Source organism: Phaethon aethereus (genome assembly GCF_964289735.1).
Source record: "Phaethon aethereus genome assembly, chromosome: 25".
NCBI lineage: Eukaryota > Metazoa > Chordata > Aves > Phaethontiformes > Phaethontidae > Phaethon > Phaethon aethereus.
This window is the reverse complement of record NC_138601.1, coordinates 4,134,658-4,160,810: the sequence shown is the minus strand read 5'-3', so window position 1 is coordinate 4,160,810 and position 26,153 is coordinate 4,134,658. Positions and strand designations below refer to the sequence as shown.

Genomic DNA, 26,153 nt, shown 5'->3' with positions numbered 1-26,153 from the left:
TTCAGTCCTTTGGATGACTGAGATGAAGTAGTTACCAGTGGTACGGCAACAAAGGTAGGACAGCTTCATGGTTTCTGGAACATGCTATTATGCCAGAAAAGTAGTCAAATTCGCCCCCTGAGCAGAGCAAGGGGAAGCAAGGGCTCACTGCTGCCTCATCATTTTACTAGAAATGACATCAGTTACATCAGCCCAATTATGACCTACACGAAAATTTAAAGACTCTCGCCAGAAGAATCAATTCAGTGCTCCACTCGACGCGGTAGCTGCGATGTGGTCGCTGGGTTTCTGGTCAGATCAGTAAAGCGATTTGAGTTTTCCTGCACTATCCAGAGGAACCATCAGCAGCTATTTTTAGCGCCCTTTGCCAGCCCATCCTGTGACGTGCTCCCAGTCAACATATATAACAGTATAGGGCCCGCCCAGAGCAGTGCAGATAGCAAGTCTGCCTTCAAACCTAAGTAAGTGTTGGCTAAAAGAAAGTTTAAAGCTCAACTGCTAGGTTAGTTAATGTTTGTGTAGTGCTTTCAAGATGAAAACACTACATGTGCTAAGCATTATCATCAAGTCTAAGGAGAGCAGACTTGGCTCTAGTAGAGATACTAGAATTACATACACACAAATTAAAATGTTTGGATCCTTTCCAGAGCAGATCATTCTGAATTTGTCTTTCTGCTTGTCAGTACACAGCTACACAAATGTCTGCTTTTTGTAGACATGGTACAGAAATCCACACAGCCAAGTTTCAACCCTAAAACGAAATAGTATCAAAACCCATTCCTGCATGTTAGAAGATCATCCTCAAACCAACAAAAAAGCAGCTTGACTTTTGTGACAGGATACCCGTAGAGCTTGAAAAGTCTCAACTTTATGGCCCATAAAGTTTTTCTGACCTCCACAGTGAGACAGCACACCCCTTCCATGAGTAACTAGTGAAACAAAAGCTCTAAAAGTTTTAACCGAAATATTACATATAAATACTACATGTTTACATAAATATTTATATATAGTAAGTTCCAAAATGAGGTTCAAACAAGAAGCAATCAAGGAAGCTTACAAGCTTAGACAAAAAGCATGGTATCTTGATGGAAAGCCACAGCAAGGCAGCTTTCTTCAACAAAACAGCCAAACCCAGGTCTTACTCCTTGTACCTGGAAAAGCCTCTTGAGTATTGTGCAGGGAGTTTCTGGAACAGAGTTTATTCTTTAATCAAAAGTTTATTTTCCTCCACATCTTGTAGTACATCACTGAGTACTCAACATGTCAAAAGCCTTTACAAAATTCCCAGGACTTCACATTTTTCTTACTATTAATGAAAAACAGCCCGTCTGGAGTTGTGAATATTGTCCTTGTTACTGTGATTCGTAAATCTCAAGGTACCGGACTGCTGCTCCCCATGCCTGGGAACCGGACTGCCTACAGCGCTCGAGGGCGTCCTGCAAACGGGACAGCAGGCTGCGTCTGCGTTTTGTGGAGGGGACTAAACAAATGATATTACCCCAGGGTACCAACAGAGAAGGCAGAAAATATCAGGAGGGATGCATTCGTCAGCTGGAACTAACAGGTTGCTTCAGACACCAACGCGAGAGGGTAGGAGGGAACTGAAAGTTTTGGTTGAAAAAGGAAAATCAGTAGTTTTGCTGCTTTATAGGAGGGCAATTCTTCCCCTTCCTTTTTTATTTGAAATAAAATAGGAAAGGGATTTCTTTAACAAAAGATGCAGTATGGCAATCACTTTGCCCCACCACATAGGCCCCTCTCCAGTTGCTCCATCCTTATCGGACACAGCAGGGCAGAGCCAAGCCTTAACTGCAAGCACAGCCTTGCTGGGAAAACTCCCCGCTGCAAGCAGCGGAGCTCAGACAACCCGCTGCAGAGAAGGGAGCACGACAAACCCCAGGTTTGCTGACTAATGCTGACCGGCTGGAGAAGCAAGGAAGCAGCCTGGGATGAGCTGAACTCCACCTTTCGCGGCTGGAGGCTGGGACTGCAGGTGGGCAGCGTTGGACCAGCCACACCAGGGCCAGCAGCGCAGGGAGCACAAGACAAGCCAGGGACGCGTGGGAAGGTCCAGCCGGAGCGCCGGTATCCCCTGCGGACTGACAAGCTAAACATACCCTGCAACACGCGTGGCACCTACAGCTCTCCAAATAACGTAAGATGTGATCAAACCCAGAACTAACCTCAGTCTAACAGTACAAGGCTCAGAGCGTGAACGTAAGGAGTGACATGTTAAATGAGACGAGCAAATCCCGCAACGTGTTTCAAATGCTAGTGGAAAGAAAACCCAGAACAGAAAAATCTGACCTTGAAGAGGAAACTTACTGAACTCTATCAGTTACAGTCTGCCTTAATTTGAACTACCTGTTCTAACAGGGAGGGACATTAATCAATTACTTCTCTCATGCTTTACTTTCCTCGTAGTCTTCTCAGATATTTTTAATATGTATGAGATATATATATATATATAAAAGACACGATAGCTCTGCTGGAGCTTATAATTATATCTAAAAAACCAAGCCCCTTAAGTTTCAACTTAAAATAGAAGGCCAATTTTAGGTGACAAGCTTTCTGCTGATTACAGAACCTTTTTAACATATCCCCAGTTCTCAAATAAACTAATCGCCAGACTGTGCCCAGCAAAGCAGCTCGGAGCAGTGTCAGCCCTTGCCAGGGCCATGCGAGCAGTCTGAAGGGTGCACCACGGGCACTGAAACAACAGCAGTGTGTCTCGGGCAGAAGCTGAGCAGTTTTCTCGGAATAACAGAGGTCAAAATCCACCATTAGGATTTATCTGTGCCAGGAGGACAAGAGGCAGCTGTGTGCAATTGGCCAATGGTTTTATTTATTAATCCGTTCAAGAGAGGGATTATATTTAACATTAGAAAACAGCAATAGCTGCACATCTTCATGTCAACTTTCAGCCTCTGAAATTCCACTCTCAGGGCCCAGCCTCCCGACTGCTCGGAGGAGCAGGGGAGCTCATAGCCTTGAGCAACTCGGCACAGATTAAGCAAGGCAGAGCATGACCTGCGTTACGTGACGTACAGTACCTGCCTCTTGCACTCTCCCATCCTAAAGCAACGTAAAGACCTTATGCCCGCATGAAAAATGCAACAGGGCAAGAACACACACAGCCACTACTGAGCAGCTGGCAGGCTGCAACTTATATTCCATTTTATCTCGCCACAAGTGTTTCACATGGCCTGAACCCCGAGTTCACAATTCAAGCCTTTACTACTGACAGAGGGAGCCGTCCTTAACCTAGTGAGAACAAGACGACGGACGTTCAAGTATTTGCAATCACAACAAAAATAAGCAGTTGCTGAGGCCATAAACCACAGCTGCAAGAGTTACCGAGATATTAACACTAATTTTCCTGAAGAGGAGGAAAGGGTGTGTACTAGTGAAGAACATAACAGCTTTTATACATTTTTATATACACCTCACTATGCAAGACAGACTTAATGGTGTGAGCATCCAAGTTCACGACACTATTTAAGCAGAGTCTCTATAAACCAGCTTCACTACAGACTCTTGGGTGTTTAAGAGGGGAAGAGCCATGAAGTAAAATCTTCCCCACATTGTAAGAATGCAGATATCATGAAGTCTCTCTCCCATATGGATTCTCAACTGTCTAATAAGGAAATTAAAAAGTACCCAGGAAAGCTTTTCTTCTTTCAGAGTAACTGGAACAGAAGCAGGAGACTGGCTCTACCCAAAGCCTCCCAATACTGCTGGAGAAAGAAGGTGAACATACAGCTGTAGGATATTGGCAAGACGCAAGCAGGAAATAAAAGCAATTTCAAGAATGATCACAAGCATTTTCAGCCATAAGAAATCATCTTCCCAACAGCAGCGTCCAAATCATGTGCTTGGAACTTCCTGCAGAAGACAAATTCACGCTGTATGCATGAGCACGCTCTTCCACACAGAAAGGATACACAAGTTTAAGGGGTGTTTTAAATTAGCCATGTACACATGATTTAAGACTCACTTGAGAGGTTTTCCTAAAAGAACACAAACCACGGAGTTCATGACATTCTCAGAAACGAGCATCAGCTATTTGAAGTTCGACCACCAGTGGATCAGAGCAGCACCAGGACGAGCTCACTGCTGGTTTAAATCTTCCCTGCTCTGTTGTTGTTATGCAATAGGGCTCCAAAGGGTCCCAGCCCCAAGGTCGGGAAAGAAGCCAACATCTGATCAAACATCTGAGAGTGTATTAACCCCCCTCTCTCTTCCAAAGGCTTTTATTTCCAGCACAGGCTCAAAGAAGTGTCTTTTGGTACGCTCAGCTGTGCTGTTCTGCAGCACACGAGAAAGCTACCGCTACCACAAAGGAAGGACACTCAAAAAAAAAAAGCTAAAACTTGACAAGAATTTCATAAATGTACCAAAGTTGTTTCCATGATCGAGCTGCCTGAGAATCTGGACTGCGAGAGTGCAAAGGGAAACCCATGTACTCTGCTATACAGGGGTTTGACACCAGAAGGAGGTTCAAATCAAGCACCGTGAGCCTTTGCTACCTTTCCCCAAGGTGCCGTTCCTTAGCCTTCAGGAGGAAAGCTAATTCCAGGGAGATGAGGAGGATACATATGCAAAACCCCCAGTCGAAACCTGACTGCTATAGGGAGAGATGATGTTTTGTTACACCTCCCAAGAATTCTGTGTCCCAGGACCTGTAAAAAAAGCTTTGCAAAAATCACTCGACTGCCACTGACACCCTCCTCCCCAAACTCCCCCACTCAGAAACACCCTGGGTCTTTCTCAACCACCAGCTGCACCCAGATTCAGGGACTCCCAGGCAAAGAAATGGGCAAATCACCAACTACAGCTGAATGCGCTCCAGAAAATGCACCTGTGCAACTCTGATTTTGACAGGCAACACTTCTCTGCATCCAGATCTTTGCTTTGGTCTCCTAGGAATCAGAGATGGCCAGTCTTTAGGCGTCTTTTTGCGCAAAGTTAGAGCACAGGTATTTGGCATCTGAGACCAAGAGAGGATTGACAAGATGAATTTTTGGGTTTGTTGTGCATCTCCCAGAAGGATGCAAAAGAACTAGTTCTTTCCCAAATGTCAGAGCAGTAACAGCAGAGGATTACAAAAATGGACAGAATTTTAGTAGAAGGAAGTGTTACTAATGGGAACATATTTCGGTGACTGCAATAAAGACTTTCAGAGCTACAGTCTAGGTGATCTTATTTTAAAAAGTATTCAACTTCAAAGAAATGAGATACGTTCTGCCACGAAGCAGCACTGAACTTGGCTGGCTTCCCTTCTCTCTCCAAACAGCAACAAAGGAATACTGTTCTTTACCAGCAGACAGAAAATACTGGCACGTATTTTCAGGGAGACACCTGTTTCGGCTAGAAAAGCTCACACTGAGCACAGCAGAGGTGGCCACAGCGGCCCAACGAACCTCGGAGTTTCACAAGGCCAAGGGAAGATGACAACGCCGCAATCAAGGCTCCAGATGCCACCACGCTTGCTTCTTTTTCATCCAAACGATTCCCTGCTCCTTCTCAACTCGATGTAAATAGTTACACAGACAGCATAGATGCTTCTCACCAGGGAAGAGTTACAAGATGATGTTTAGCTACATTTCATAGATAAAGTCTATCTCCCAGAGCAGCATTTTCCCCTTATTTCTCCAAGGAAAAAAATAAAATGCTGCAAAGCCCACTTGGGCTTCGGTCAAGAATTATCTGTACTTATTTTACTTCAAAAAGTAAGTAAGTAAACTATGCTAATGATTCCTGCTAACAGGCTGCAAAAGCCTCATCCTTGAAGAGCTCTGGCAATAGGCATGCTTGCTACAAGTGCAGCTTGAGACACAGAAGACATGGAGGCAATATGCCCTCTTCTATTTGTAAGTGCAATATCATGTACTTCATAGTCGCTAGTTTGGAGGGGCGGGGGGGGGGGCGAGGGAAGGAAAGAGTAAGGCCCTAAAAAGCAGCAGTTACCAATTTTCACAGAATCACTAGGTTGGAAAGGACCTTCAAGATCATCAAGTCCAACCATTAATCCAGCACCACTGTGTCCCCTAAACCATGTCCTGAAGCACCATATCCACACTTTTTTGAACACTTCCAGAGATGGCGACTCCACCACCTCCCTGGGCAGCCTGTTCCAATGCCTGACCACTCTCTCAGTGAAGAAATTTTTCCTAATATCCAATCTAAACCTCCCCTGGCGCAAATTGAGGCCATTTCCTCTTGTCCTATCACTAGTTACTTGGGAGAAGAGACCGACACTCTCATTGCCACAACCCCCTTTCAGGTAGTTGTAGAGAGCGATAAGGTCTCCTCTCAGCCTCCTCTTCTCCAGACTAAACAACCCCAGTTCCCTCAGCCGCTCCTCATCAGACTTGTGCTCCAGACCCCTCACCAGCTTCGTTGCCCTTCTCTGGACACGCTCCAGCACCTCAACATCCTTCTTGTAGTGAGGGGCCCAAAACTGAACACAGGATTCGAGGTGCGGCCTCACCAGTGCCGAGTACAGGGGCACAATCACTTCCCTACTCCTGCTGGCCACACTAGTGCTGATACAGGCCAGGACGCTGTTGGCCTTCTTGGCCACCTGGGCACACTGCTGGCTCATGTTCAGCCGGCTGTCAACCAGCACCCCCAGGTCCCTTTCCGCCGGGCTGCTCTCCAGCCGCTCCTCCCCAAGCCTGTAGCGTTGCATGGGGTTGTTGTGGCTAAAGTGCAGGACCCTGCACTTGGCCTTATTAAACCTCATACAGTTTTTGACCTCTGCCCATCGATCCAGCCTGTCCAGATCCCTCTGCAGAGCCCTCCTGCCCTCCAGCAGTTCAACACTCCCACCCAGCTTGGTGTCATCTGCAAACTTACTGAGGGAGCACTCAATCCCCTCATCCAAATCATCAATAAAGATATTGAACAAGACCGGCCCCAGAAAATTTTGAGAAAAGCTTTCCTCCTCAGACCCACCAGTCCAGACTGATACACGGTGCTCCAGCCTTTGACCTTCATAATGTGGCAAGACACTCATGATTTATATCCTCTGATATTCAACCAGAATTTACAAAAAAACCTGCAAGAAGTCTATTCCATCTTATAAACAAAGTCCTAGACAAACTGGTAACTGCACTCAGTTTAGTTTATTAAGAACAAATTTATTTGCAACCCCTTAATTCCACTTGAAGGTTTATTAAGCAAAACTTACAGGCTGTTTTCTTCTTATTGACAAGTCCCACCTTGAAAATCTACTTCTGTAACAGCCCTATTCTTTGCCATACCAAGTTATAAAAGATAAACTACTAGCAATGCAGAAGCAAGACTGAGTGCTCTATTACCTCCTGCAGTAGCTTGCTCCCAAAAGCAAGGCAGAAAACTCTGACATTTGGAGCTACAAGGTCCAATATTCAAATGCTATAGGAATGCAAAGGAGAAAATGTGGCATCAAGGGAATTAAAAAAGGTCTTAATTGATTCCACCTTCAGCTTTCTCACAAATCTGACCAACAAGCAAATAGCCCCTATCCCCACATACACTGTACACAGAGCTGCTTCACCCTAGGAGACTTCCATGTTAAAAACTGTACGCAACTGTTCACAGTTTTTCTGGACAGTGCAAAATACCAGTCCATCAGCAGCTGAAGTTCCCCAGAATTTCTGGGACCAAGGCAAACGATCTTCAGGCCATGTGTGCAGAACGTTGTTAAAAAACAAATTCACGCAGGACCAGATGCTCCACCTGCCAATTAAGTTTTGGGTAAACTTCGTTTTGAGGTTGGGTTTTAATTTTCTTCAGGCGTAGGGGACGTTAACAGGTCTACCTTCAACTTCTAACGGTGAGATTAGAGGTGGCTCGGCTGAGATGCCAAGACAGAATGAGCTGCAGCAGGGGTGCGTGTTTTATACCACACTAGTTCTGACGGCAGCACGCACCAGACGAGTGATGGTGAAGCAACAATTATGAGAAACCTCAATGAATTTCTGAAAACTGCAAGTTACAAATTAGGAACACCCAGAATGTCATGAAAGACTATTGAACTCTCCTCCAGCAGGCTACCAAAGCAACCAAGAATTTAGCCATGTTTAAGTATTTTGCATAGGGTTACCCACATGAATTTACGACAAGTTTTAGAAGAAATGTTAAACCTCGTGTTTCAAAATCCAAAACAACCTCCAACCAACATGAGTGAAACCTACCACAAAGAGCCAATCCTCCTACTTATTTTTTAGACTTTCTTTTAAAGCACACAAAAGTGGCTAAAAGAACAGAGTTATGTGGTCCAGCCTAACTCCCTCTGTGCAGTAGGATTATCGACATGTAGAGAAAGAGCAGGACGGAGTTTTGGATTTGGAGAAATAAAGCAAGTGGCATTTTCTGTGATTTGGCTGTACTATGAGGAACTTGTCACCCACATGAAGATTTTATATTCAAATTCTCAAAAGGCGCTTACTTTTACCTATTAACGTACGCCTCACTTCCTGCTCTTCCTAAAACCTGCTTTAATAAAATTATATTCCAATCACATCAAAAAAGGACTTCAGATTTCCTCCTCACAGGCCATGAACTTAACTATATCTGTAACGAGGCAATCACAGCAAGGGCCTCAAGACCGAAGTCCTGGGATATATGTAAACATAGAGGCTTCTTTTAAAAAAAAGTTTCTTGTATACCACACACACATTATGTACATACACACTCCAACACGCTTAGACTTCTCTCAAGGCTTTCACAACTCACTATAAATCCATACAAGTTATTCACAATTCCCTGTAGCTTAAAAAACACAAACAGCTAAAAAAAGGAGTGTACGTTAACATGTGAAAGAGAACACAAGACCGTTTTTACTTTAGAACAGTCAGATTCTGCTACTATTTGGTAAACGTACTGGCAATCACATTTATTTGTGAGTCAGGGTTTCCGCAGTCTGTTCCTGATCCCAGAGCTACCTGAATTATCCTTCAGTGCATCTCAGCTTTTTGTTGGCCTATTTACACATCTTAATGTGGCCACAGTACTTCAACTCGTTAATTTGCTAATGATTAACACAATCCTGCAAAAGAGCAGAGCACTTCTGATTCTTTATAAAAAAGCTATACAGAATGCAGTATTAATTTAGTCTCATTTAGATACAGAAAGATTCATCATTTCCTTCTGCAAGTGCACGATGCTTTCTACTACACCGAGGCAGCGAGCAAGAAATCAAAATAATGAGTTCACAGCCACATTTCTGGTTTTCAGACAGACTGAAATTCCATAAACTGAAAGAATAAACTGCCGTCTTGAGCAATTAAGCAGCATTTCCTATCCACGAAAGTATATTCTCCTTTGGTGTCACTAACCATTGCACTGATTTCAAACAACTCAGCTGCTCTTAAAAAAAAAAAAAATCCTCTTTCTTGCTGGCAAGGTGAATTACTGGAAAGCTCTTTCCTTGTCAAGGACAATGCGGGTTTGTATCAAGCAGACGTGGCAGGTTTGCCACTGCTACGCGACTCCTCCTTGTCGTTAATGCAAACAGGGGAGTCCCTGGATCGCAGCACCGGGAGCAAGGGGCTGGATGGGCAGAAGAGGCCCCCACGGACAAGCTGGAAAGATGACCCTAACACTGCACCACCTGGGGAGAGGACAGATGGCAGCCCAGGGGGAATGTCCCCTTCTTACTGCAGGCGTGTTTTTCGGCTCTTCTCCCTCCCTAAACAAAGCCCCACGAACTGTACCTCTGCAAACTAATAACCCCATCAGGTTTTTACAGCCTCAGGAACCCAACGCCAGCAGCTCTGTTCGATCCATTTCGCTGCCGGAGCTTCGGGCGATGCAGTCCCTCGTGGGCAGGTGCCTGTATCGCAACGTGAGCCGTGATTCCCATCTCCAGACTCGGCAGACACCTGGTTCTGCAGTCTACAGAGCGGGAGAAGAGCGAGATGCTCTGCTGTAAGATCTACAGAAGATTAGAAAATAGAGGGTGCAAGGTGGAAAAAGATACCACAGAAACAAGAACTGGTGAGAAAACACCAAGAACTAAATTGTTTTAGCCTAAAAGAGATGGTTATATCTTAACTGCGCTCTCCCATTTCACCCGTATTTCCCAGAGCCAAATCAAACCGCTCCATTTGCACCACCGCCATCGCTCTGAAAGTGGTTCATGTCACACACCCCGCTGGCTGCTCCACCAGAGATTTCTTTTTCTTGGATAGATTTTTCCCAGCCCTTTCAATCAGGTTCAGCCAAGACACACACTCTACTTCAGGACTTTTGAAAAGGACTAGATAATGTTTACTTCATGCCAAGACACCAGGCATGCAACAGAAAAAGTCTCTGTAGAGAAAAGCAAGCCAGTTTCCACCTTCTGAGCAAACTCTCCTGCAGTCCAAGTACCACATTTTTGGAAGGATCTCATGCTCAGACTAATTTTATTCGCATCCTGCGTGAAACCTGCAAAAAGTATCCAGCAATTTAATAAAGAGTTGGAAGGAGAGAAAAGAGAGAGATGAATATTGGTCTGTTTCTTTAATTTGGATCCTTTGCAGTCAACAGTATGTTATTTAATATCGGGCTCTGATTTGCAAGAATAGATTCTTCTAGAAGATGGGATATTTTTAGAAGATGTTTTGATTGGCAGCATCGAAACATCTCATACAAGAGGCAGAGCTTCCATCATTACCCCAACCCTCCTCAGTTTCTCAAAAAATCATGAGATCAATCTCCTCAGGTTTTTGTAAAAGCCGCTTTTACTTCAGGAGAGTTTTCTTATTCTTTTTTCTGGGGGGTGTGTTGGGGTGTGTGTGTTTGTGTCTGTGTGTGTGAACGGAGCATTACTTACCTCACAGTCACTACTTTCCAGGAGTTAGGTTTTTCCATAGAAGTAAATACTAGGGTTTTTTGTTTTGTTTTTTACTTATGAGCAAAAAGCAAAGCATGTCACATTCACATGTCTAGAAGCCAGGACAAGAGCCAAGAAAACCTGAGCTGTGGCAACTTCCAGTCAAGCAATCCATGAGCAAAGGCAACAAGTGAAAATAGTCTGTAGTACGACGTCATCTTCAGACCTTAAAGCTTGATAAAATTTTAAAAGATTCACACAAAGTGAAGAACAGAACACAGATTCTCAACCTACTGCGATTCCTAAAATCTGCTGCAAACAATGTTGTCAGGCTGACAGCAGATTCAACAACCCAAGTTCTGATGCATGATCATGCGATGAACAGGATCATTCCCCATCGCGGCGCATTATACTGGGCTGAACCTGAGACTTCGCCACTTTAGGACAACACTCTTCTGACTCATGTCAACATTATTTGCACATGTCAGAAGAAAGCGTAAAACACATGGTACATTTTCAAATGCATTCAAAAACTTCGAAGCCAAGCATTTCACAACAAAAGCCAACACAAAAGTAATTGTATCAGAAACAAAGAGCCATCGCTGCAAGTCGATTACTACATAGCCTCAAAGGGTCCAAAGGGCCAAGCGGGCTGAACAGCCAAACTATTACGCATTTTCACTTCCCCAGACCTAGAGGATTCCCAGCTCTGGAAGAGATATGACAAATTTTTTTCATTAGCATAGCTGGAACAAGCCGTGGTTAAGAACCAGAACCATAATGCGGCCATTGTACTTCAGTACTGTCATCTCGCTCAAAGGGCAAGGAAGTTCACGGCAAGCACTAGAGACGATGGGCTATTTTAACCTAAAAAAAACCAAAGCAAAAACAAAACGGACAAACCTTGGCACAAAGGGAAAACATCCCTCTGAAATAATTGGAAATCATTGTACAATCTCTTGCAATAAATGCCAGGACTTTAAAAGTGATACTAGTCAGCACTAAGCTAACAGGCAACTACAATGATTAAAAAAAAGGGAGATTTTTTGCTTTTTTTTTTACAGTCTCCAAAACATTTCTGTGAAGTGAGAGATGACACTTTGCTGTTCAGATCTCTGCCCTAATGTGTGTCAAAAACTGATCAGAGGTACAATGGAGATGATTAATCCTTGAGGAAGTCGGGCAGCTGCTGTTCTTCGCAGAGGAGGAGGAAGAGGAGGAGGAGGAAGGGTGCTACCTATTTGCTCCACTGCATTATAAGAGACAACAGCATAAGCCGTGGTTAAGTAGATAATCACAAATTCTCAGAACCTCCTTTATCTCGCCAAGCATCAGCTAAACAAATAAAGCAAAATGCTTTTGGACAAGTTACTCTCAGAAATGAAGTGAAACACATGAGAGTTCCATTACTTCAATTAATACACCCATTTGTACCAGGTCAGCAATTCTCAAGGGCAGCAAGGACAGCCATACACACATCCCAGTATTTCTGATCTGACCAAAATCCCCAATCGCTGGGCAATAAACATCCAACTCGCTTTGAAACTCCAGTCAATCTCTATAGGACCAGAGGGGAAAAAAAAAATTTAGAGAAGAAAGGCCTTCACCGGATATGGATTCTTCAAAATTTTCTTTTCAGTCTCTCAAACTGGAAGGAACATTACACAGTTTTCTCCCAGGCCTAATAGATGTAGGTGAAAACAAATATTTCTCCAGTAAGACTACTACAGCAAGACCCAGCACAGGAAGATTACTTCATGTACTAGTTTGACTAGCAGCAAAATTCAAACACCTACACCAGAGGAAGAAAAAAAGATAAAATCCTACTAGAAAGCTCCAAGGGAGGGGGAATTTCAATTATATAAGGCAAACATTTAAAGCAGACAAGTGCTCTGGATGCAGATGGTTGTTAACAAGCAGACAAGAACTAGATGAAAGCGATTCTGGGGAATGCTGCAACATCAGAGCAAAACAATGACGAGAGGATTCCTACGGCAGATTCACCAGGTAGCACTGAGCTACAGCAACACTCTCAATAGTGGGGACTACCTTCTTACCCTACGAGAGACTGCAGAGGTTACCTCCCTGACGCTGAAGGCTTACGGTCATCACTTGCTCCAAGCATCAAAACTAAAAGCTTCTGGGAATTTATGACCAAAGCCCCCACAGACATGACAACAATGAAGGGAAAAAAAAAAAACCCCAAAACCCACCACAATTTTCCACGCATCTTATCCTCTCTAGGAGTTGCATCACTGAGAACCAAGAATTTTTCAGATACCATCTTTTTAAGTTGTGGGAAGGATAGAAAAAGGAAGGAACAAAGAAGAAAAGGGGGTACAAAACAACTAGAGTTCCTGTGCACCCCAACCACCAGCCTGAGTAGTGGGCAAACCTTGGTCAAGAAGAAACTCTGCTGCAGAAATTACCCAAGGACATGAAGTGGAGGAGATAGCAAACATGCAACTACTGCTCATGGGGGAGAGAGAAAGAGCAGAGAAATTCATATGCAAACTGAGAATTCAAGCAAACACAGTTGGTAATTTTCACTAGGTCTTCATACAGCCGCCAAAGGTTTCATTAAGTCATTTTTCCTTTAATTTATCATAGAAGAGTGCCTTCTCCTAGCACACAAATTCAGTTGCTCAAGTACAAGAAAACATAGGTAAAATAAGCAACTCAATTTGCAGAGCAGATAATCTGATTAGGGCTTACCTGTACCCAGCCTGAAGAGGCATTTGGTTTCACGAGTTTAACATAACCAAAGCATGCCTGGTAACAGCAGGCTAAGGGGGTAAAAAAATGCAGATCTGTGCCATGACAACCAGGATGGGTTACGAAAGCTTTCTCTCTACAGCAGATACTATTTTGAAAATAAATACTACCTCAACAGCCAGCACACAGGAGAATTAGCTGCAAAAATAACTAGAACTCCTTTTATTAAAAAGACATGGACATTAATGCAAGAGGAGAACTAATGCAGGAGTGAGAGGAGGGGCACTAGGGCACGTTTGACAAGTCAAAGATTTACACAAAAGAGTGAACAAGTACAGAACCTCTGTAACTCGAGACAGATGTCATTTCAGTCTTTTAGTAAGAATTCAAAGAACAGATCATGTTCAGAGAAAAGCAGCTGGAAAAAAAACCAAACCCAAAGTTACACATTTTGTAAGCCAGATCTAATACACAAGACCCCCATCAAAGCCTTCAGGTAAGATTTTCTACAAGTATCACTTATTAAAAATAGGTTTAAATAACCAAGAGTTAAGTTGTTTTGGGCTTCTGGCCCATTTCCAGAGGCAGGGAGAAGGAGATGGTGGGGGGAGTGAGCAAGGGCTGAATATGGAAAGCTGTCTTTAGGCACAATGTGAATCATCACACTGAAGATTCTTCTTTAAGTGACTGGCTACTACTCAAACAGATTTATTTTATTTAAAACAGTAAGGTTTTGACCAATATATGAACAACAAACCTTTGAGAAGCCATTAGATGACACTCAGGTGTGTATATTATGATGAAAATACTGGAAAATTAATCTCTGTCAATTTAATCTGCCTTGACATAGGAAAAGTGGCTAATGTGGCTGTTTCTTCAAATTATTTTCTGCTGTCTCAATATAAACAGCATCTTCCCTCTGACTTTCAGAAATTCCTGCAAATGGCAAGAGAGCTACCTACAACATAGAAGCAGCACAGAGAGAATAATTTTCTTGTTTTAGTCTGAGACACTAAAAAGCCAGTGTCACAAAATGTTGCATACATGGAGCAAGAGCCCTGCAAGTGTTCTGCATTCAAAATGCAGATCCACAAAAGGCTAATTGTCTCTTTTTTTTTTTTTAATAGCCAGCACTGGAATAGCAGAAATCACATGGAGAAGGGCTCCAATTCACAGAAAAATAGGCAGATTTAGCTGGTGTAACTTTTATTCATGCTACTGTCCCCGTCTAGGAACGGTAATGACCGCTAAACAGAAATATTCTCCCCTTGGCCACTGGGATGTGAGCCTCCAGTTGAGAAAAAAGCCGCTAGGAACATTGAGAGCCATTACCTCTTCACATCAAACCACCCAGATCAGGAATTGGGACCACAGGAGTTAAATTTTGTCAGAAGCTGCCAAAGCCATGCCGAGCCAAGATCACCGAGCACCAAAGTCAAAAGCCGCCTGTCTCTTGTTCAGCTCTCACCTCTGGATCAGACCCCGCTCCGTCTGCGGACACAGAGGGGGACTCTTCTTCTCCTCCATGCTGACACCCACAGCACCCAGGGCAGGACAGGACCTTAACTGATGGCAATGGGCACTGCAGGTGAACAAGCAGCACTTGTTCAACAAGCAGCTGCAGAGCTCTTGCACCGTATCTTCTCAAGAGGGTGCAGGAAAAGTACACAAGGCATGCACAGGCCACCAGCGACTGCCGCACCCTCCTCCGAACACATTAACCTCCTTCCCAAGCACTTTTAAGGCCAGTCACTGCAGGTGACAGCACACACAGTGCGCTTGCCACTCAGAATGCAGATGCAAAGAAAAAAATGAAAGCCAGGGTGCAAAGCACTGAGTTTGTTTATGATTTGATATCTGTTCCTGCAACGCAACGTATCTTTACTCGGCATAACGTAGTGTGAACTGACTTCCACAGGCACATACAGCTCCTGTGAGTGACTCCACTCACCCCACCAGATTGCTCAGTGCCTGCAAGCACATGGAGGAGAAGGAGCAGCGGCATTTGCAACATCCAGAGAGCCAGGGACGAGCCAGGACTGCACACTGCTGCACTAAAAGCGGGTGTCCTCTCCAAAGTTAAACGGGCAGAAGAAACGCGTTAACTCCGAGATAGCTTCTGATGCAGCCAGAAGACAAGGGCAGGGCAGAACAGGCTGTCACTCCGCCCGAGCTTTGCAATTACGACAGAGAAAAATCAGAAAGCGGCCGTGCAGAGCCCGGCAAGGAGCCGTTTGTAACCTCTGGCCAGCAGTCAGCCGCATCCAGCGAGCACTAACCATCACAGGGACCGGCTCACGGCAGCTTCCCGGCCATAAGTGATCGGGGCAAGGCCAGAAGCTCAGACGACTTAATACCTAACTTAATAATAGAAAGATTAAATATCTAACTTGATAACAGAAAACCACAGATAAGATACACGGAAGTGAGACATTCGTGCACTGATGTTTAAGCTAATCTGGAAAGTAGGAATTTCTTGATGGTTCCTACAAGTGATTTAATTGCAAAGCCATCTAAACCACAGCGCCTTTTACAGCCCTCCACTGCCTCTGGTCACCTAGCTGGGGGGAAATACGGGGCTAGGTGGATGGCTGCTGACCCACAACTCAAACTTGCACCCACTTAAGTACGTGCACACAAACATCCCACGCTAAACCCTTTTTCTCCAAGAAACCATTTTTGTGCTTTTTGACTGTTGCAGCTACATAAAATCCCTTTGCTTCTTACTCAAGAGTAGATTGGATTTGATGATGCAACGTTAACGTCACCAGCCCTGAAACAGCAAAAGCTCAATACCGGTCATTAAGTAGGAGCCACCAGGGAATTCACTGAATGCAGATTGCTTGTAAAGCTGTAGGAGCTACTCTGCTACAAAGGCTTCTAAATGGAGGCAGCCAGTTTTTAACCCAACTAAGCTTAGAGGGACCCCCATGAACACAAATGAGGGAGCAGCTCCAAACATTTAGCCAAATATCACAGAAGGAGATGAGCTCCAACTACACGCAGGCTGGGATGAAAAGTACTTCTGAGAGAAAATATTTTTTACCTGAACCTGGAGAATGAGTGATAGCAGAATATTTCCAAAGTTTTACCTCTAGTATCCAAGAAGAAAGACTTTGTGGCAAACATTCCCAAGATGACTGAAATTCTCTTATTGTCTTGGCCAGCAAACATAAAAGTTCAATTTACAGATGGCTACTCACTCCGGACAGTGCATCAAATCACTTTCCTCTACCTTAGCATCAATTTTTCTGCTCCCAACAGAAAATACAGTGAGACTTCCCTCCAACTCACATTGCCTTCCATTAATATTTTAAAGTCCTCCCTTGTACAAATAAAACCCCTGCAACATTTCTTACAACACCGTTATGTGTTACTATGGAAACTGCTAAAATGTCACAAATACAAAAGCCTAAAGCTCTGCTGCATAAGAAGTACCCTGCTCCTCCTTATTTCCCCTCTTTTGGTAGTTTGATGACCAATTGTCTTGAGCCTAATAAAAATTAGTCCCCATTAGAGCGGGAGGTGGTTTGTTGGTTTTGTTTGGTTTGTGTTTTTTTTTTTCTTTGCATTGCTTTAATTTACTGAATTAATTATTAAGCAAGCAGCCAAATGAAGTCACATTTCACAAATCTACCCCATCAGGAGGCACTTTTTAAGAAGCGAAATGATACTCGAGACTACCTGACAAACTCATTGCTGTACAGTCCTGCAAGGAAACACCTGAAACAGCGAGATCTGTGTCAAACAACTACCCTTTCCTCCCACTCCCGACTGTTCCACTATGTAAGTGAGAGACAACTCAAAATTATGTATTTTACACAGTAAGGATGCATGTATTTAAGAGTTAAACAAAGCTGTAACTCTTTAAAACAGGCTAAATATCTTTGAGAATTAAACACTTCTGGAAAGAGCGTGGTTATGCTCATTCATAAGACAGCGCAAATTAATCCGCTTCGGAAGCGTCACGAGATGTGCCAGCCGAACGCTGCCACCACTATCACAGAGAACATCTCGTTTTGCAGTTAAGACATCATGGTTGCACATGAGCACCAGGCAGACAACAACCATCTGCCAAGGTGTTCACCTTCACTAACCTGACAGCTTACAACTAAGAGAAGAGCTTTAAATACATCACCATGATGACCTCTCTGCTTGGGCACAATAACCAGCCACGGACAACTGCTGTAACAACAAGAAGTCGGAGGCTGGTTTTGGGGACGGGCAGGTAACCTTCAACTTCACCAATTTGCAGAAAAATTTTTGAGATACCCCATCCTCGTAACAAAACCAGTGAATTTAAGCTCTCAACAGCACAACTCTCTGGCTGTCCCCTTTTAAATACTCTCGTTCACCAAAGTATTAATCACACCACCCTACTGCTGATGTGATGCAATTTAATGAAAAAACATGGTCTACGTGGAAATCCCAGGCACCATTAACGAAATCCTTAACTCGGCATGCCCGTGCCAGGTACCCTTCCCTGTAAATAGCTTGTTCAGTGCTGAGGTCAAAGCTGGAGCAGGCATTCCAGAAAGTAACCTTATCACACAGGTCAGAGAAGGGGAGGGGGAGAGAGCTGGATGTTACTTAAGCAAACCATGTCATTACATCAGAGACCAGCACATCAGCAAGCCTTTCAAATGCAGAGAGCAACAACCAGAGGACGTTAGAGACAGCTCCGAGCACAGCAGAGAATCAAACCATCCCCAGTTCCCATCTGGCTCCAGAGGCATGAAGGGCCTCAACCGCAACAGACTCGCCTGCAATTCAAGTTACTCTTCCCACTTCCCAGCTGAATTACTAGTCAATACACAGGCCTCCACTTATTTGTATTTTTAAGTCCTTCCTTTCATTCAGAAATCCAGCAAGTAAAACCTAAGTCAATTTTTTAAGTTCTCTTCTACCTACAGCATTTATCCAAGGATGGCCCAGCAAAGCCATCCAGCTCTCCAAGCCTTTGAAACGAGACACTTGCAAATCGCACCATGTCCAGGGTGTGCCCAAAACACGCTCTGTGGAAAAATCTGTTGGGGTAGTGCCAGTTTAGCAAGGAAAACATTTTCCCCCCAGCTGGAAGCCTAGCGCAGCACTGCTGCTGAGCTAGTGCAACCAGAACGTATCTGCTGGAGGAGAGAACAAAGGGGGGGAAGCCTATGTTACTGCATAATGAAAACCAAAATCTTTCAGGAAGAAAAGCACGTCTGTGAAGTAGGCTTTTACATCTCTTTAAGGAAGTCCACGTTTGCCATTGCTCCAGTTTTAATCTTAGCCATATAGTCATTTTTTGTCTTGTGTCAGTATTGGCAAGAATAAAAACGCAGCGCTCAACTGTAGCCGCTTACAGATGCTGGTGTAACGCAATATTAAAATACTAAAGTCTTCTCCCCATCCCCCACACCAGTATATTAGACTTCAATATTAGAGATCAGCTCTAAATGGGGCCCCTTTCCCTTGCTCAAACACTAACTGCAGTTTCACATGAGACTGTAAGAGAGCAGAGGAGTTACCGCACCAGGTCTTTAATGCCGGTTCAAATTCACAAATTTCACAAACATTTTTTTCTGCTGCTTCAGATGCTGTGACGGGCTTTTTCCAATGAAAGTAAAGTAAATATTTATGCAATCCTATCCAAAGTGTCACCCACAAGTCCTAACAAATCTGAACTAGAGCCCGTTCTTACTCGCTGTCCCACTGGGTAAGGGCTATAGAGACAAAGCGTAGTTTATTGGCAGTGCCAGACACCAAATCATTTCCAGTCCTCCACATTATCTTTCGTACACACAGTCCAAGAAACAGGCAGAAAAGATCCGACTCCAACCGGAACAACGCAAAACCCTGCAAGAGCATTAAAGACACCTGCGAGAAAGATGCTTTGTCTGCATTTGACACCCCACACACCAAATTCAAATGCTTTCCTGCAGCACCTGACTCACAGACACGACCCAACACCAAGTGATGGTCTCTTTCTGCTCCCCCCAAAACAACTGTGACTTCAGCCCAGAAAGATAAATTTAAACCAATGCATCAAACTCCTTCTAGGATGAGAGCCAGCAACACTGCCTTAACAGAGTTCTGCGGATGGCAACACCAGCACCCATGCCGAAAACACCTAATCTCCCATCCGTACTCCCGTGAGGTCTGCATGAGGATCAAGGCTCAGAGAGAAGTCAGAAACAACTTATTAGACATCCATTGTACCAATAAAAGGTGTACTATGACCATCATTTCTTGGAAAAATAACTGACTCGTTTTTCTTACGATCTCTCTCAAGCAGTGTTCTCGTTTGCCCTCTTTTCTTAAAAGCAAGCAGGACTTGCAGAGTGTCCTACTTACTCTGGATACCTGATTAAGCATTTTTGAACAATGAACTGCTCTGCTCTTCTGCTTTCAAATGCAAAGCAAGAACATGTTCGGGATTTGCTCTCTCTCCCTCTTCCCAACTGAAAGATGCTTGAGGGACATCTCTCTTGACCAACATACTGCTGCTGTGCAGCACGTGGATTACAAGCAATTCAGGTATGACATACATTAAGTTTTCATAAATAGCTGAAAACTGGAAGGTTAGGCACGGTGCTCTCGTCGGTACCTGCACTCACAGCTAGAAGTTGAGAACAAGAAAAACATCACAAAAAGCCAAGCAGGTAACTAAGTCATAAAGAGTAGAGACAGACTTTTAGGACTGCTCTGCATAAATCCGAGTTAGTGAAACGTGCGTGTGACCAGTAGGAAAAGCTTCCTCAGACCCCACAGCATGGGATTTGCCATCTGAATTACAGCTCCATGAAGTAACAGATTTGAGAAATGCTATTTAATAGCCCTTGAGATACAGGCTTCCTTATCATGCTCTCGCTTGGAAAATATAATTAAGGGAGAAAAATCAGAATTTCCAAATCCTGTTTCTCAGCCAACCGATGCACCAAATGCAAGTACCCCTCGAACAAGCATTGACACAAGTGCCACACGCATCGCTCTCCAACACAGGACTTTGAAATTAGTGCTGACAAAAGCACACGTTCGTGAGAAATCTTCATTCCTACTTCAAGTCCAGCAATTCTGAAATCCAAGCAGCGTGATGTGACACAGCACAGGGAGGAGTCAACACATGGGCTCCAAGGCTGTGAAATGATTCACTGCAACACCAAAGTGCAGAAGGTGCTCAGATTTCCCACCAGTAAATGGGCTAATTAAAGTCTGCTTAGGCATCATGGCCATAGGCATCGTAACAACCACAACTGAACACACTGTAGGCACTGCCTGACCCTCGTAAAAGGTGGTGTGAGAAGTTAAGTCGCTAGGAACTTCAGTCCACTCTCAGCAGCTTGATGTAACCGCCGTCAAAAAAGTGACTTCCTAGACAGGAAACCTGATCTAAAAGGTAAGTTCCAATTAAATATTTGTTTTCACTACCTTTTCAGAAATTTTCTCCATGGTACACAGACTGAAGTTGAGGATTGCAGACACTGTATCACATACTACTCACAAGCTAATGACTATGTTGCTGCTCAACACAGGTAACTTACCAGACAAAAATAATTGACAAATTCTGAGGAAACAAGTCTGCAAAGACAATCAAAGATTCCAACCAGCCTGAGAAAAGCAACTACTATAAAGACGCACAAGCCACATGAACTATTTGCTACTTATATGTATTAGTACAGGGCCACAGAAGCACCAGGACTTTGATTACTTGCTAAACCATCACTCGGCCACACAAGCCAGAGCCCAGCCAGCCGCCCTCCAGCACTGGGAGGAATTCACATGCCCTACTCCGAGCGACCTTTCACAAACAGCAGTTCCTGATCCTACCACGCTGACAACAGCATTTGGGCTCTTTCAAAGTAGCACAGGTTTCACAGTCGCAGATGGCTGCTGCCTACAGTCACACCTAGCCGAAGACGTTCAGTATGATTCTCTAGAGAGGAGGCTCCAACCTGCCTTTGTCACCACCAGGCAGAGGCAAAGCTTCTCTAGCTCCTAACTCTGCCACCGCACGTGCTTTTGAAGTGACACGTAAGAGGATCTTAGCTGCGAAGTGAGCAGTTTTACATTATGAATCTGAGAGCAAATTAAATGCAATGAGGTGGTCCTCGATCCACATAAACCTAAGAATGCATCATGAAGCAACCCTGTCTGCATGCATTTTCTTTCCCCATCAGCTGCGTAAGAATCGAGAGCACCTTGTTAAACCAAGCCCACAGCTGGCAGGGCTTCCCAAAGGTGTAACGAATACCTCCCTGCTTTGTTTATGCATTACACGATGGCCTGGTTATGCGCCCGAATGACAGCACCTTCCTGGGCAGCAGGCCTATGAGTGTCTTAAAAGGACCTACCAAGTTCTGAGAGATCCCTAACGCTACTGGAAAGATGCAATTCCTCAGGGAGATGCTGCTCTATAGCCAAGATCAGGTGGGCCAGAACAGTACAAATGCTTCGAAGGCTGTCCTTGACCGGATACTGATTCTGGAATGCCACCATGCCAGAAAAACTCAAAGGTCAGCTCTTATCTAAGCATGCTGTAAACATGTCTTTGTTTCTTTTGCATGCTTCTACTTGAATCCCAGAGGCAGTCGGTGACACAGCCACTTACTGCAAGCAAGCTACAAGACGCACAAGTCTGTAGCATAACTCTCACTAAAGATCTAGAAGCGAGCGAGCAGTTTCTTGGGGGAAGGCAGGGGCACCCAGCAACAATACATAGCCAAGGGATGCTGACTGAGGGATGGGACAGAAGCTTGTCCACTCATCAAGATATTCCGTCTCACTACTGAAATTAAAATTACCAGGGTAAAAGTCCTCCCTCTAGTAAGTAAACTCAGCAAGCTGCAAAATCCAGCCATACTTGAGCAACGCTGCAAAAAGCCTTCGCTGTTCTGTGCTCACACAAATGTAAAACAATGGTTCTGTACAATACGCTGGCCCAAGGCAGCTTCCCAGTGGAAAAGTCAGCTCTTCCCCTTCCTGTCTCTTAGCATTACTTTGAAAAGAATGATATTTAGAAGTACGCTCAGACGCTTGTACCAGCTCTTAAGGTTGACTTCAGGAGTTTCGCTAACAAGCACAAATGAGCATTCAGCCTCAACTTCAGTAATGCCAGAGCTTGTGAGACCCAATGTCAAAGCACTCATGACAACAGGACATGTTCCCAGTCAATGCTGGGAAGACTAATTACTAAATACCCACAGGCATAAACTTTAAACTACGTTTGGTGGGCCTGGCCTAGATGCCAGGACACATACACACCAGCTTCTGAACCTACAGATAATAGAATAATTCACTTTATTAGCTTTAAAATTTTCGGCTTTTTTAAGAGTGCTCAGGAGGTTGGGGAACGCAAAGGCATGACTAACACAAAGGGCAGAAAAGTCAGCAAAGAATTTCACGCATCATGTCTCTGAATACCGCACTTCCTCCTGGGATTAAGATGAGTGGCAAAGAAATTTCACTTTGCTAGACAACACATGACTCTACAAAACCCACAATATGGGAAATTTAATATTACTTTGGACAGAATTTTAATCAAATGTCTCCTCCAATAACAATTACAATATTTATAAATGCCATTTTATTACTAATCCCAACAGTAAGTTTGTGGACATTATAAAACGGGAATAAAGTTATTATACTCTCTTCTCTAACAGCGCAAGAACGCCTTTATGTCCAGCCAGCAGGGATCACATGCTCAGCTACTAGATTTGCGCTGGGAGAAAGCCGAACTCATGCCACGTTTAAGACTTCACATACAGAAATTCATCCTATGCTAACATCCCAAAACATGATGTGACATTTAGCTGGAATTTAATATTCAAGAGCTGTAACATCTGTTTATCAGCACTCATCCATATGAGTGTGTTTTTGGAGGATGCTGAAGTTACCAAGTACACACGCTGTTCTCATCCACCTACCTAGTTCAGTAAAATGTGTGTCATGCAGTACTTGACCAGCCATTAACATAACTTCGGACAACAGGTATCAAAATACATTCAGTTATTTCTCCTCAGAGATCTGAACAAACCCAGAATAGCGCAGGTATGCAAAAGTCCTGGTGACTATTTCCAGCCTTGATTGAGCATTCCAAACAGGACCCCTGTGACTGCTGCAGGGAGCTTTTTGTCGACTGTAGCTATACTTCACAGACTAAGGTTTAAATTCAATAGGTCCATCAGGGTGGAAGAGATCATCTACTGATGCAAGCAAGATTTTACACATACTAGACACAGAATACAGCCTTTTAAGAGATTTATGCAAAATACTGCAATATGCACTCCTAGGGAAAATTCTTGGGTTTGGAAGAAAAATTTCCCTTCTTCCTTGACCTGTCTCAAGACCTTTTTCCCTTGACGAGGATCTTCCTCCTCCACACACAAATTGACACCTAACACTTATGCAAACAGCTTCCAGTTAAGAACATAATTATGAGGCTGTTGTGATCATTTAATGCAACTCACAGACAAGAAGAAAATTCCCAACAATAATTTCCCAGATTGAAGAACACATTCACTTCACACTTCCACTGGCAGTTGGACCAAATCCTTTCAGAGGGTTTGTTTTTTTTTTTTCCAGTCAGTTCGTTTAACCAAAAAAATAAAAATTCCCAGTCACAAGCATGCCATCAGCTACAAAGATGCAGACTGGCCTTACTTTACAACAAAGATTCCCATTGTAAAAAGACAAACATTTCATTTCAGGGGACAAGTCCAACACATCATGGAGAGAACCACTTAGAGCATTTCAGGTTTGTAACAGCAGCATGCTTGCACCGCTCTTGCCAGCCAGTATTTCCAGGCCTTGCTGCACCACAAGAACACCAATAACTTCCTTAGGCATGAAGAATTTTATCTTCAAGGATGCATGTGCTGCCTGAACTAGGAAGTGTGCTGCAAATCACACCACACTAGTTTTAACAATTACTTCTTTGATCTAAGCCCATCAAGAGAGAAGAGTGTTCCTACAAAATCCAGATTTTCCATCTGCCACCTTTCACCTTGCTCTCCCCCCGCCAGAGGTAAGCAAAGCATGACTGCTACTTACAGCGGTACGTGGGGTTGTTCTGGGTCTGCTTTGGTCAGTTCCTCTTCTTCAACGTCAGACTCTCCTCCCGAGCTGCTGTCAGTGACATCCGAGTCAAACGCTTGTTCGCTGGATCTCAAGTTGGCCATACCACTGGCCGTGAATCTCTCCAGTTCTTCCGATATTGAATCGCTCTTCAAGAAGCTGCTTAGGCCTTCTGAAGTAACTGTCTCACTCGCAGCTTTCCTCAAGGCTGCTTCTGCTTTCCTGGTCAACATCAGCTGGCTCCGATGCCTCAGGGGGTCCAAAGTTGGAAGCTTGCTTAGAGTTTTCTCCAAGAAGCCACCCAACTGCTGCTGGATGTGTCTCTCCACCTGCTTTGCTTGCACCACCTGCAAGCGTTTCTGCAGCCTGCGGGCACGGTTCTCAATGTCTGCCTGCCGTCGCAGCAATGCCCTTGTCCTCATCTCGGAGTCGAGAGCACTGTGGTGACCAGTCAACAGAGAAGGTTTCTGCTCCTCCAACTTACAGCTCCCAAAGTCAGTGTGACTAGCAACACCGGGCAACCTAGTCTCTCCACTGCCACCCTCGAGCACTCGCTGTTGCTCCGTGGAATTAAGGGAAGATTTGTTTGCAGTGCTATTATTGCTAAATGGAGTTGTGTGCTCTGCATCAAGGCTTCGATGTGGAAGAGTGCAATTGGTCAACCCGGTCTTCAAGTCCCCCAATTCAGAACCTCCTGCATTATAGTCAACACCCTGGAGGGCGGCAGCAGGAGGAGCACACTTCCCACCATTCAGAGAACTAGAGTTTTCATGGTCTGAATTGGTACTTTTGGCCAATTTCTTGGCCAAGCCATTTACAGGCGCTTGCCGGAGAGGTGGCTGGCTATTAGTACTCATTGTTTTTAGATTCTCCAAAGTGAATTCCAACACTGGTTGCCTCCCCAACAGATCACTTGTTTTCAAAAAGGACTGAGATAAGAGAGAGTGAGATTTAAGGACTGTCTGCTTGTTGAAGACTCCTTGCAGCTTCAGAGGCTCTTTTGAAGAAACAGATGTTACATCTGAGCAGAGATAAGAGGCCACTAGCGGCTGCAGCTTGCCCAGCTCTTCTTTCGTAGGGTTGTTTCGGAAATCTAAACTGGGATCCTCCGGAGCAATGGCTTTCCTTTTGGTGCCGTTGGCAGCCAGGAGGATGTTGTTGGCGTTGCCGTTGCTCTCGGCACTGCCAGGCGACAAGGTGGAGGACGGGGGAGCCAGCTTGAATCGGATGTGGTGAGCTTCAGCTGCTGCGTCAGTGAGAGCGGGCGCCATCGCAGCCATTCAGCACAGAGAGACGGGAAGTCCAGCCTCTCCCGGTGCCGAGGCCAGCTCCACTGCCTCCCACTGCCTCTCCCGAGGGCAGCCTACAGAAGGGAAAAAAAGAAAGTTAGGCATTGCACTTGCAGAAAATAAGACAAAACAAGATGGGCAACAGCAGCAAAACTTAACAGAGCAAAACTCAACGCTCTTCGTAAAGCCACCCAAGGTTCAGCACAGCATCCTCCCTCTGTGACCACTGGCCCTGTGCTTGGTGGAGCCACCCAGGCACAAGGCAGCTAAAAACAGAAGTAGCAACA

At 44.4% G+C, this 26,153-nt stretch overlaps 1 protein-coding gene across 3 annotated transcripts in view; it reads right to left on the bottom strand.

Moving 5' to 3' along the window:
* The window catches only part of KANSL1 (KAT8 regulatory NSL complex subunit 1), a gene marked incomplete at its 5' end in the record, with an annotated part of 81,439 nt that extends 55,582 nt beyond the window's left edge, over positions 1–25,857 (bottom strand). For all 3 annotated transcript variants that reach the window (XM_082010410.1, XM_082010409.1, XM_082010411.1), the window contains one exon: positions 24,554–25,857. In XM_082010410.1, coding sequence (XP_081866536.1) covers positions 24,554–25,857 — 1,304 coding nt within the window. The remainder of the gene's footprint in view (positions 1–24,553) is intronic.
* Between the last annotated feature and the right edge of the window lie 296 nt (positions 25,858–26,153).